Source organism: Astatotilapia calliptera, chromosome 15, assembly GCF_964374335.1.
Source record: "Astatotilapia calliptera chromosome 15, fAstCal68.1, whole genome shotgun sequence".
Taxonomy (NCBI): domain Eukaryota; kingdom Metazoa; phylum Chordata; class Actinopteri; order Cichliformes; family Cichlidae; genus Astatotilapia; species Astatotilapia calliptera.
In genome coordinates this window covers 34,337,373-34,350,411 of record NC_137436.1, presented here as the reverse complement: position 1 = coordinate 34,350,411, position 13,039 = coordinate 34,337,373, and the positions used below count along the sequence as shown (strand labels likewise).

Below are 13,039 nucleotides of genomic sequence, written 5' to 3'. Positions count from 1 at the left end.
ACTGAATTAGCAACTTTCTAGCTGAAGTAGTACGGGACAAATCGCGTTCCTTTTCACCTCAACTTTAAAGTTCGACCTCCTTCTGTAATTGGTCCAGCCCAGAGTCGATCATGACCAACTGGCCAATCCACCACCATTCATTTATACCATTAAAAAAAGAAGAAGAAAAGAAATAAAACCCCGTCGGCCGATAAAAACGAAAAATCACGAGCGGCCCACCGGGCAAATGCCCGGTATGCCCGATGGCCATTCCAGCCCTCATTGTACTGTATTGCGCATATGATTTTTATCTTTTTATCTTTTATATTGTTTAAGTGTAACACTGAGGGCCTTTGGAGCAATGCAATTTCAAATTCCCCTGTTTGATCTGCACATACAAATTTTGACAATAAAGCTGAATTTGACTTTGACCTAAATGTAGCGTACTGCTGAAAATGCAATGTCCAGATGAACAGAATCAACTTTCTGAGATTTTCTTACCCAGGTGATTGAGCATGCATCAATATATTTAATTTTGTTTGTTTCAAACTAGGACCTGAATATTTGATTACTGTTTTTTGGGATTGTTTTTTTTGCGTATTTCTTCCTCATGGAGACAAACTGATGACTGTTTATAATGATGGCTGGGAGAAATATTGGAAGCCGTTGAAGTGTTAGAGATAAAGAGAATGAGGAATACTGATAAGGCAAGAATGCAGCTACTATGATGGGGGTGGGGTGTTTTGTGACAGACTTTTGACTCTGCATGTCTTCTTGCACTTTCCCCAATATTCCCTTTCTTACTTCCCTTTCTGTTCACATACTGATTTTCAGTGTGTCTGACTGGGTGCCTTAAGGTATGAATGTGTTGCTGGATGAAGAGGGCAAGGCTGCAACATCCTATTGTTTTCGAGTTCCTCTCTCAGTCCTTTGTATTTCTTCAGCTTTTCATGTTCCTGATGTTGCTATTATTTGGCATAGCTACAGCTATCACTGTCCGGTTGGTTCGCCATCACCAGTTTATCTGTTTGTATCGGGAAGTTCCAGAGGATCTTAGCTCAGTCATTCTCAGTCACCCTCGGGGGTGTGTCCTATTTTGACCTTGGGACTTCCAGGCCATATTCGGCACAGATGTAAACTATGCCAGCCACTTCGTTATGGAGTTACATGTATGCACTGCCTGCTAGCATCTTGCACCCTGCTGGTATGTGCTGGATTGTCTCAGGGGCATCTTTGCACAGCCTGCACCTGGTCTTCCTGTTTTATCATAGAGTCATTTGATTGTTGGGGTTTTCTCTGTTTTCTTAGTATTATTCACACCTTAAAGCTCCTTCAGGCAACTGTTGTTATGATTTGGCATTATATAAAGGGAAATGACTTAAATTTAAATTGAACTTTGTGCACTCGTCCAAACTACTGGTAACAGTCCTGAACACATCCCAGTTGGCACAGACCAAGTAGCCTGAAGATATTATTTTACCTCACTGGACCACTTTTTGGATTTCCTCATGACAATTTCAGAGATTTTTAGTTTCTGCCTGTATGCAGGAATAAACTGGGTCATGACATGGCCAGAATGAGGAAGTGAAGGAGTTAAATGAGGAAGTGAAGGTGGAAATTGTAGATACATTGCTAACTGTAGTGTAATGATTTTCCAGAGTCGTTTACTCTTTCGGTCAGGCATTAATTAACAGTCTGCATTGGGGGAACTCGTGCTTGATAGTTTATTTGTTACAATCACCAAGGAACAATACAAAGAGAGTCTAGGTTGGTATGGTCCATAGTGGGAAAACAAAGATGCCAGTTTAAATATTGCATTTGCCTTATGCATTGTTGTATTTACCAACAATGAGCAGTTTCCATAATCATTTTTATTAAAAGTAGTCCACATGTAGTTTACCAGTCTTTAATGGCAGCAAGCGGAGAACGAAACTTGGAACCAAGGGAACATAATTTCACAGCACACTGATGTGGAAATTAAAAGTCTTACACTTTAGATATCGTTTGACGTTCATATATTTAAATGATCCAAAGTAAAGTGCTTGTGAGTACAATGATGTTTATGACTGGACGTCTTTATTGCTACAGATGGCAAAACTGCAGCTGATCTGAATCACTGAACGAAAGTCTTCATCTTCACCTATAAACAGCGCATTGACCACCACTAATGCTAGAAAGGAGTCTGATTAAACAGGTGTGAATTCAGGCAAGCAGGCGGACCCGCACCACCTCTTTCTCATAGCCAGCCTATTCACATCCACCTCCCTCTATACCCTCCCCCTCCTCACAGCAGCCCTTTCAGCTCCACACCACATTTCTGTTCATCCTTCACCAGCCACCGAACATCACCTTGTTCCTCCTCCGGGACCAGATAACGAATATCAGGCTTTCTATAAACCTGTAAGTCCATGTTCTTGTTGTTGTGGCTGTTTTCTGAAGCGGCGTCGTGTTCGCATCAGAAATGGATGCTCCGAGTTAAAACGGCAGCTAAAGGAAACCATTTTCAGTGAATAGGAAGTTCCACTAGTGTCTGCGCAATCTTTGCAGCATCGTTAAAATTGGGGCGATTTCACGCTTGTTTTGCACAGCTTTAAAACACCGTTTAATATTAGCTTTTTAAAAATGATATAAAAAAATTATTTCAATTGGAGAGGCCCACTCAGGAAGCTAGAGCCGTGATGCAACGCGAATGTCGTCGTCCTTCCCTTTATGTGCGTTCCACCACATCCGTGTCGACTTATCGTTATCTACAAGTAATCGTTTTTCCCGCTGTGCGCGTGACTTTGAAATAGTTTTCTCTGCGTGAAAGCGGACGGCAGGACTCGGGCCTGGACTCTTACGTAACTAAATTACAATGCAAGACCCTTGAGGCATAGCACAAACTGGAAAAACGAACTCGGGGCGTGTTGAAGACGTGATGTACGTGGCTGACGGCTGGATTGTGCAATGGTAATTTTTTAGAGGGTAGGAAAAGACGTGCTGTTCAGCAGCTACATCCTGTGTAAGTGTGCACAGAAGGTGATCCTTTATGGAGACAAAGCACCCCTCCCCCATGGCCTGTTCACAAATTTCTTTGACCTTGGTATAGCCGAGAGGTTGGAGCTTGTTGGTAGGCTAAATATGACACAAGGTGACCTCGCTGGCTTTGTTCTTACCACTGACTGGCAGCTAAGGTCAGTGGCTTCCAAACACAGGCCCTGTGAACTTCAGAGATCTCTTTTTGGATCCTCGCCTAGCAGTTTTCGTTCAAATCATGTGCTGTATAACTGTATCTACAGTTCACACAGTCATTTTATTATATTAGTCATTTTGTTGCACTGAAATGTTACACTGTTAATACATCAGATTTGGCAGTTTCTGCAGATTGGACGTAATATTTTGGTAAGGTCTGGTTTATTTTATTTTTGTCTTTGACTTTTTTGACCTTGATGTGTGAGCCACCATATTTACAGCTGCACAGGTCAGGACTAAGGCCTCAGCCCCAAAATACAACTAACTGTCATTTAACTGTTATTTTGAAAAAATAATTTCCTGTTCTTATTGAGCCTCACTGGCTGTTAAGAAAGTAAGCAGTGTAGTATTTGGAAAAAGGAAATACTTTTATGGCTTTCAGCTGAAGATAACAGATAAGATAAACCTATATTAGTTCCACATGTGGGGATTTTTTTGGTCATGGCACAGAAGGTACAATTTAAAAGCAGTAAGAATTAGAAAAGAATAGAATAACATACTTTGTTATATTGGGAAATTGCACTCGGTACTATTGCACATCAAGCAGACATGGCGAAAGTTATCATTGTGTATTGGGGGTGTGTGTGTGTGTGTCTGCACGTACGTGTGTGGTCATCTGGAGAGACCATGTTGTAGAGTCTGACAGCAGTTGGACGGAAAGACCTGCAAAATTTCTCCGAAACCATTTCTGTCATCAACTACATTTTTATTTCCGAGTCTCCTGATATTTTTTGTCTTTTCAGGCAGAAACTTGTGCTCCAATGTGAAAATGAAAGAAAAGAGAACGGAAATAAAACAGTAGTTGACTCGTGGAGATGATCTTATTTGATTATTCAGCTTAACAAATATTCTTTTGTTTTTTACAATGACGGACTGATGTCACATAATTTGGAAAAAAATAAAAATGTTAGTTGATATAAAGAAAATACTTGTAATAAAAATGATTTTATTGTTTAGTGGTAAAATGTGGTATAGGCCTGAGCCACATTGCTTTGGGGACTAATGATCTGTCCCATGATGATGTTCATCAGTCAATGTAATGTGCTTTATGGAGTAACCTTGGCAACCGGCTGACACTGTTGCCAAAATTTATACCCGTGTGGTCTGTGTCAACAGTAGCACATAGTTCTATTTGTGGGGAGGAGCAGTTTATAGGTTACAGTGTAAGGTTTCAGAAGAGTTTGCAGTTACAATGTAGCAGATTTAACTCCATCACAGTCATGCTGTTTCCTCAAAGCTGTCTCTGACCTCAACACTCCAAAACCCAAATACTTACATCTTTTGTGTTTATGGTGTTTTTTTTTTTTGTTTTCTTTTTTAATGGTGATGTCACATCATTTGTGATCAAACATATTAGCCAAAGTCAACCTTGAGTGTGGTAGTGTTTAATCATTTTAACTTAATAATGATTAACTAATGAAATGAACAGCTTGTGTCCAAAACTCACTTTGTTTGACTTTTTGATGGCGTTTATAAAACCAACCATTGGACCCAATGTAGGTCATTTCACAGTAGACCCTCTGCAGGTTACTGAGACATTTCAGCCCCAAATCACATTTACATATGTTATTATGGTTTGTAAGTGTTTCATACCGATTTAGATGGGTTTTTTTTTAAGTTTACAACTCGTACCAAACAAACATAACAACAAAAAATCTTCTTTTTGTATATACAATAGAATTTTTGTTCTCACTTGTAGAAAATGGCTAATATTTGCATAGAAATGGTCTTACCCAGTTTTAAAAATTACAATCATTATAATTATTATAATGATAGAATACACAAAAGACAAGATTATTTTGTTTTAACCTCCAGTGAATCAGTCATTCTGAGACTGGCTCCTTCTTACTGCCTGCAGTCTGAATACGGCCACACCCCTGTGTAAAGTGCTTTGAGTGCTCAGAAGAGTAGAAAAGCGCTATATAAGAACCAGTCCATAAGGAAACATTTTACCTGTAGGTGAAGTGGAGAGAGCAGTATCAGTGTTGAAAGAATAAACCCTACACCAGTTGGTGTAGTGTCTGAGGAGAAAGCCAGAACCTTCCAAACTGTTTCCACTGGTGTTTGTGGTTTAAAACGGTGTGAGAACAAGGAGCACCTGGGGCCCTGTACCAGGAAGCATGGCCAACAATCACAGTTTAAAATAAAACTCCGAGGTGTTCCCGAACAGCTGATCACAGGTGGTTCAGTCAACTCTGAGTTTAGCACATGCATAAAAGGGGCTCCAGCACCTCTGTGCCTAAGGACCACCCTCCGTTCATTGTGTAGCTGGTTCCTTTGGTTGTTGTTATGAATGTGCCAGAGTATGTGTTTATGTGGCTTAACTAGTTTTTCAGGGTTTTTCCTACAAGGACAGTTTGACTGATAAAATATAAGAACCCTCACCCAGTAATAGGCCCAGAATGTTTAAAGAGGACTGGGAGGAAGTAAACTGGAAATGGGACAGTTTTAGCTCAGGTGAACATTTGAGCAAACCCACAAACCTGAGCTTTTGTAGTCTTTCTGGAAGTTTTTGGCTGAGTTTTGGAATTAAGACTGGAGCTAACTGGAATAGGAGCACTTGTTTTTTTTTTTTTTTTCTCTCTTCTGGTGCTTAAAACAGTTTAGAAGAACTTTTCACAGATAGTTTTGGTCAGTAATATTTGCAGTTAATATTGTGCTTTTCTAGTCACACTTACCACTTGGAGAACGTTAGGATACGTAAGTCACATTCATGGAGTTTTTTTATTCTGTATGCATCAAAAAAAATTTTTTCCTGCACATGCCCAATTTAGAGTGAGCATTTAACCCAAAGTTCATGTGGTTTGAGCCAGGAGCCTTCAGTGCCCTCTACTCTACCACCGTGCTGGCCCATCTTCAGCAGCAGCAGTCAACACAATCTGTTTAAATTTTTTTTTTTCCCTTTGTTTTATTTTGTCATTTGACAAGTTGACTGAATTTCCTGTTTCTCTCTGTCTCCCTGCAGGTGCAATCATGTCCTCAGTGCTCCAAAAGCTTATCAGCCCTCAGGCCGGCAGCGCTGCTGAGCCTCCCAGGAACAAGGTGACGGTGGTCGGGGTGGGCCAAGTGGGCATGGCCTGTGCTGTCAGCATCCTGCTGCGGGTAAGACAAACTCCGCCTTCAGCCAGTGTGTGAAGGAAAACATAAAGCTGTGATGAAATTTAATTATAAAATGACCTCCTGTTTCCACCATTTGATCTAAAGAAGTGAGCACTCCCTGGGAGGCTGCTGTGTCTAGAAAAAGAGATGAGTTGTCACCACCAAAACATTGTCTCATTGGTTAAACCTGAGATGTGGTAACACAAAGTACCGTTCAGTGTGTCTCGTCTGTGCAGACCCATGCTCTACTGTCATGTCTTTGAAGTTTGGAGTCAGTTTCTCTGACAGTCTTAACTCATCCTCTGTGATTTATGGAAATTCTGGCCGTTTGACAGTTTTTCACTGATTTTTTTTCAGACGTCATGATTTTTATTTTCACCAAACTGGTGAAGAAACTTCCACAAACTCACTGCTGTCTAATTAAAAAACTTCTGGAACCAGCCATATTTCTATAATAAGCAGAAATCTGTGTCTCATTTATGATCAGTCCCATCTGAGAGTTTCATGTTTAGTGCGAAACTATATATATGTTTTCATAGCAACAATCCACAGTCACATTTGCTTCATATTGCATGTTAAAAAGCCCACAGGAAACCTGAACAGATCTCCTATAAGGACACATCCTCATACACCTCTCTGCATTGAATCATTAGTTATTATTAATCTCTGGCTCTGTTCCACAGTATGTCTTTTGTTCTGTCTTCCTCCCCTCATCACAACCAGTCGCGCCAGACGGCCGCCCCTCTTTGAGCCTGGTTCTGCCAGAGGTTTCTTCCTGCTAAAAGGGAGTTTTTCCTTTCCTCTGTTGCCAAAGTGCTTCCTCATAGGGGGTCAAATGTTTGAGGTTTCTCTGTATTATTGTAGTGTCTTTACCTTGCAATGCTCTAGCCTGGAGGTAACTGTTGTGAGTTGGCACTATATAAATGGAATAGAATTAACAAATTGACAACAGTTTTTTTTTTTTTTTTTTTTTTTTTTTTTTTTCTCCCCCCCATCTTTGGAGTCTTGGGGAGCTCCAGAGTCTCCTGGAATATGGCGGAGATGTGGAGAAATGTGTGGAAATACAGTAGTGAATTTTCTCCTGTGGTCAGGACCTGTGTGATGAGCTGGCTCTGGTCGATGTGATGGAGGACCGTCTTAAAGGAGAGATGATGGACCTCCAGCACGGCAGCCTTTTCCTTAAAACCTCCAAGATAACGGCAGACAAAGGTCAGGAGCTGGACCTGCACTGACCCCCATGCTACAGAAAGATGTCTGAATACATGCCTGAGCAGATCATGTGTTACTCTTTCCTTCCTCCTTCAGACTACGCAGTGACAGCCAACTCTCGCCTAGTCGTGTTGACTGCTGGTGTTCGCCAGCAGGAGGGAGAGAGCCGCCTCAACCTGGTGCAGAGGAATGTTAATGTCTTCAAGTCCATCGTCCCTCAGATTACCAAGTACAGCCCCAACTGCACAATCATTGTGGTCTCCAACCCTGGTAAGTGCAAGAGTTTCATAAAGACCCTTAGGAATACTATTTATTTATATTCATTTGGTTTTCGGCATTGTGTGTTTGTGTTTAAATGCAGTTGATGTGCTGACATATGTGACCTGGAAGCTGAGCGGTCTGCCGAAGCACCGTGTCATTGGCAGCGGCACCAATCTGGATTCAGCCCGCTTCCGTTACCTAATGGCTGAGCGACTCGGCATCCACGCCAGCTCTTTCAACGGCTGGGTGCTGGGTGAGCACGGAGACACCAGCGGTGAGTCCACACCCGAATTAGCTTCTGTCTAATAACAGCATTATAAAATCATATCTGCATGTAAAATCTCCATGAATTCCTGCTTCAGTGCCCGTGTGGAGCGGAGCAAATGTGGCCGGAGTCAACCTGCAGAAGCTGAACCCTGATATCGGCACTGATGCCGATAAGGAGCAGTGGAAGGCCACACACAAGGCAGTGGTGGACAGGTTGTACTTTGAACTCTATACCTTTTTTTTTTTCTTTTTTTTTTTCTCAGATATTTGTATTAAGTTTTCTGCATCCATTTTTACAAAAGACAAATTAAACAATATGCCGTTTTCTTTTTGAAGAACATAAAACAATATGAAACATACACTCCCACCTCATAATTATAGGAGTACCAGTGGGTGTACAAAAAGAAAGGATCCAATCTAATAATACGAATAGTAAACCCTGGAGTACAAAATAGCAGTTCCTGAGTGTACAAGAGAGATGTGGAGAGTTTCAGAACCCCCACACATACACAGAAAAAACAAAACAAACCAACCAAAAAAAACCAAAAACATAATGAGTGGTCAGCTTAGTTGTAGAGATAAGTCAGATCGGTAAGAGAAAAGAAATATGTATAAAGTAGGTAAATAAATACCATCATAAAGCGCAGGCACAATAGAGTCCGTATAGTTAAACATAAGATAAAATAAAATAGAATAAAGTCTGAGCTGGCTAATTGGGAGCGTTGCGGGACCGCAAAGTCTGAACATGGTCAAAAAAGGGTTGCCAGATCTTAAGAAATTTGGCCATAGACCCACGCAGGGTGGATTTAATCTTTTCAAGTTTGCTAAAATGCAAAGAATCTCTGATCCAGATTTCCCAGGATGGGGGAGAAGGGGACTTCCAATATAACAATATTCTACGTCTTGCCAATAAGGTGAGAAATGCTACCAGATCCGCTTGGGGCGTCGGCAAGACAACTGTATCAGGAAGAACCCCAAACAAAGCAGTTAAGGGCACAGGTTGGAGAGTTAGCTGGATGATCTTTGATAAAATATTAATCCAGTATTGTTTGAGGGATGGACATGACCAAAACACATGTATTAGAGAGGCTGGTGTTTGATGACAATGGTCGCAATCAAGGCTAAGGTTGGGGTATAGTTGAGCTAGTTTGGCTTTAGTCCAGTGTACGCGGTGCAAAATCTTACATTGAATCAACCCGTGTTTGGCACATAATGAGGAGCCATGGACCCGGTACAGAATTTTATCCCAAAAGTCATCCTGAATCACACACCCCAAATCCTGCTCCCATGCCATTTTAATAGCCGAGGTTGAGGAGTTGCCAAAGGAACATATTCTCCCATACAGACAAGAGATCAGGCCCTGTGATGAAGGGGGAGGCGATAGAAGGTTATCAAAGTCATGACAAGGAGGTCTAGATGGGAACTGGGAAGATTTCTCTTTAACAAAACTCCGGATTTGTAAGTAGCGAAAAAAGTGACTTTTTGGAAGGCCAAATTTCAATGAGAGCTGTTCAAAGGAGACAAGTGTATTCTGAATATACAGATCAGAAAAAGACCTGATACCCAAGGAGGCCCACAAATAAAAAGCACCATCAACTAACGAAGGCTGAAAAGAGGGATTTTTCAAAATGGGTGACTGAAGGGGAAAAAAGGGCAACTTAAAATAATGACGAAATTGATACCATATTTTCAAGGTAACTTTGACAATAGAGTTATTATAAAAACCTCCACTCAGAGGCTGCTTTTGGGCATAAATCAGGGCTGGTAAAGAGGATAAGGCACAAGAAGAAATCTCCAAGCTCAGCCACGCAGGGGGAATTTTCATGCCCTCCACCTGTAGCCAGTACCTGAGACCAGCCAGTACCACTTTCTCTTTTTTGTCTTTTTTGTCTTTTTTTTTTTTTTTGTTCCAAATGTACCCAGAGAGAAACTTGTCTAATTTAACAAAAAAGGAAATTGGGATAAATACAGGGACACACTTAATTGTATTTATGCGCCCTGCTACAAATACCTTTTATTTTAAAGTCAAACTTTTTCAAACATAATCTTACTACCTAATGCAAATATGTGTGTGCCATCAGTATATAAGTAAATGAAATCCTCTTCAGCATTCAGTAATCGGTAATTATCTGCATCACAAGCATACAATCAGAAAAATGCTGCTGGGACACTTAAACTGACCGCTAGAAGTTAAAACAGAAAATGGTAAAGGAAGGCGCATGGTGATCTGACAAATCAAACTAACAGATGTTCTGTTTTTGAAGCCAGTATCCTTCTGTAATTAAATATGTGTGTCATTCTGGGAATGTCTGCAGTTATTCAAGGCCACAAGTAATTACAGTTATACAGAAGGTGGCTCCAGTGGGAATAGAACCTCTAACCTCAGTCGTTGTATTTAGTTAGTTTCAGAGCTGAAGCTAATGTAAGTGTGCAAGGACTCGCTTCAAGGTGTGGGTTCTGTTAATAATTGTGCATTTAAGACCAGAGAGATGTTATCAAATTATACATGAAGCTGCTACTGTTTATCAGAAGCAGCAACTGTTACTGTGTACTATAATGTGATTTATTACAACAGGCAAAGAATGTCATTCATTCAAAGTACTTTTTTTTTTTTTTTAATATGCATCCAGCATCATATCGCTTCAAAAAATAAACATATTTTCGACTTGCTATAAGAAGATCGAAGGCTTTATACATGTTGCTCAGAATGATTTACAATCCTGTAACTTTTTCCCCATAATAAAAGCCTTCCTGTCAGTGTGCCTGGGTAAACTAATCGAGCTTCCTGTAACACATTTAATATCTAATTGCAGACAGATGCTAATAATGGTGTTTTGTATCTCAGTGCCTATGAGGTGATCAGGCTGAAGGGATACACCAACTGGGCCATCGGCCTGAGCGTTGCTGACCTCACCGAGAGCATTGTCAAGAATCTGAGCCGTGTCCATCCCGTCTCCACCATGGTCAAGGTCAGACATGCACACAGACTCTGTCTCGTACAATTGGGGTATATTGTCTTACTTTGGCATGCAGCGTGCATCAAACCACCAGCCTTCTGACCTGCTCTGCCTCTTGAGCCACCGTCACCCCATGAAAACCATTTTTCACGTGGCGGCTGTTACACAGAACAGCACGTTGGCTCTTTAGGCCAAAGCTACATTTGCTGTAAATCACCAGTTAATTCTGTAGTTAATTCTCCACATTAGTCATGATTTATGAATCCCCTTGGGGGTTTTGAATTAGAAAGGGCATCTGGTGTGTTTCTTCATTTTGTGTTTGTGTCTTTTCCAGGACATGTACGGTATCGCTGAGGAGGTCTTCCTGTCCCTGCCCTGCATTCTGAACAGCAACGGTGTGAACAGTGTGGTCAACATGACCCTCACTGATGACGAGGTTGCCCAGCTGAAGAAGAGCGCTGACACACTGTGGGGGATCCAGAAAGACCTCAAGGACCTGTGAACACACCACGTACCACTCCCATGATGCAGTGAGGCCTGTCCTCGCACACGCAGTCCTTTCATAATCTTGCCCATTCTTCTAGCTTTGTGTTGCCTTATTTTGAAGAACAGTACCAGTGTTTTTAAGACTGTCAGGGAACTTTTCAGTTTTACATCATGTTTCTGCTCACTCCATGCCAATCACCAGATTATTTGTAGGTCTAAAAAAACACTGGTATGCTTTTTTTTAAAAAAGGGCACATTTGCTTTCCGTCGTGCGCTAGGCCTAAGTTACTGTCGCGGTGATTGTGTTAGCACATCTATGCCCTTTGTTCCTGTACTGTCTTTGGATCCAGAGTGTCAGCCAACATATACACTTAGAAGTCCACACAAAACCACCAAGAAAAACACACAAAGTGTCACTGACTGCTTCAACTGCATTTTCACGTGTTGTTTTAATTTAGAGCAGGGAGTCACTGAGCAAAATAATCAACAAAGCCAAAGGACAGCCTTCCTCTGAAGTTGCTTCTTTGAAGCAGACAAATCATCACATACTTGGGTCTAGATGGGAAATCTTTCTTTCTCTGTGCTGTCGAAGCGAGGTGCAGTAGCAGTGGAAGCATGTGGGTATCCAGCTAGGACTGATTTATGGATACGAGGTGTGATTTTTCTGGCCTTGTGTTGTAAACAGCAGTGTGTGACTTAATAAAACTACACCTCCTGAATGTGTCTTTGATGTTTGTTCATGTTAATGTTACAGCCTGTAGCAAAATAATGAATCTGTTCTATCATCTGGTGGAAAAGTACAAATAACTTTTGATTGTGTTTGATGTAAAAGACAAAATGCAATAATTTAGAAGTCATTTGAAGGCTTTCTTGGCAAAATGTGATGAAGACAACATATCAAAGTTAAAAGTGAAATAATTTTCATTTTCTGAAATATTCATTCTAAATCTTGTGTCAGGAGCACATTTCAAAAAAGTTGGCAGGGGAGCAGTTTTGTATTACCTGTTCATTTAGCTCCAAGGAGACACAAAAAGTTTACTATGAACAAAGTTCAACACAGCCAGCTTTCTTTGTCTTAGCTGGCTCGGGGGGAAAAAAAATCCCTAAATCTCCTTTTGGAGATGACGGACATCATAACCACTTTCTCTGTTAACCATGGCTCTCTGCTTTAGACTGTGTGCGCTGACTTAAAAAGAGGGGTTTCATAGGTCGTGATTTTTCTGCACTGCAGAGATATTATCAGACGATCTGCAAAGAAAATACAGCAAAGGACAATACTGTCACAAGTATGAGACAAATGCTGCAGAAACGGGTTCATCTGATGATTTGTCAAACAGAGGGGGGAAAAGAAACATCTTAATTCAAGATAATTTTTTGTAATTACTGGGTGTCCTCTCAGTGTTGCTGTTTAGTTAATGCGATTGCTTGTACATCTATTTTTGGTGTGTGTTCTGTTTTATTAGCTGCAGTTCCAGCAGAGTAAGATATTTGATGTGTTCCTTCTTCAAAATAGTTTATCATTTGGAATGATAACCTAAAAATAATACTGC

General features: G+C 40.9%; 1 protein-coding gene across 1 annotated transcript; it reads left to right on the top strand.

Moving 5' to 3' along the window:
• The first annotated feature begins 2,163 nt into the window (after positions 1-2,163).
• ldhba (lactate dehydrogenase Ba) lies at positions 2,164-12,208 on the top strand. Its single transcript, XM_026142292.2, has 8 exons — positions 2,164-2,379; positions 6,176-6,312; positions 7,401-7,518; positions 7,615-7,788; positions 7,880-8,053; positions 8,142-8,259; positions 10,892-11,015; positions 11,338-12,208. The coding sequence occupies exons 2-8, from the start codon at positions 6,184-6,186 to the stop codon at positions 11,503-11,505; spliced, it is 1,005 nt and encodes a 334-aa protein (XP_025998077.1). The 5' UTR covers positions 2,164-2,379; positions 6,176-6,183; the 3' UTR covers positions 11,506-12,208.
• The last annotated feature ends 831 nt before the right edge of the window (positions 12,209-13,039 follow it).

Excerpts from the sequence above, each read along its gene's own strand:
- ldhba (XM_026142292.2), top strand. The coding sequence starts at position 6,184 with ATGTCCTCAGTGCTCCAAAAGCTTATCAGCCCTCAGGCCGGCAGCGCT. Across the intron at positions 6,313-7,400 it reads CTGTCAGCATCCTGCTGCGG|GACCTGTGTGATGAGCTGGC; the intron begins GTAAGACAAACT and ends TCCTGTGGTCAG. Across the intron at positions 7,519-7,614 it reads CAAGATAACGGCAGACAAAG|ACTACGCAGTGACAGCCAAC; the intron begins GTCAGGAGCTGG and ends TTCCTCCTTCAG.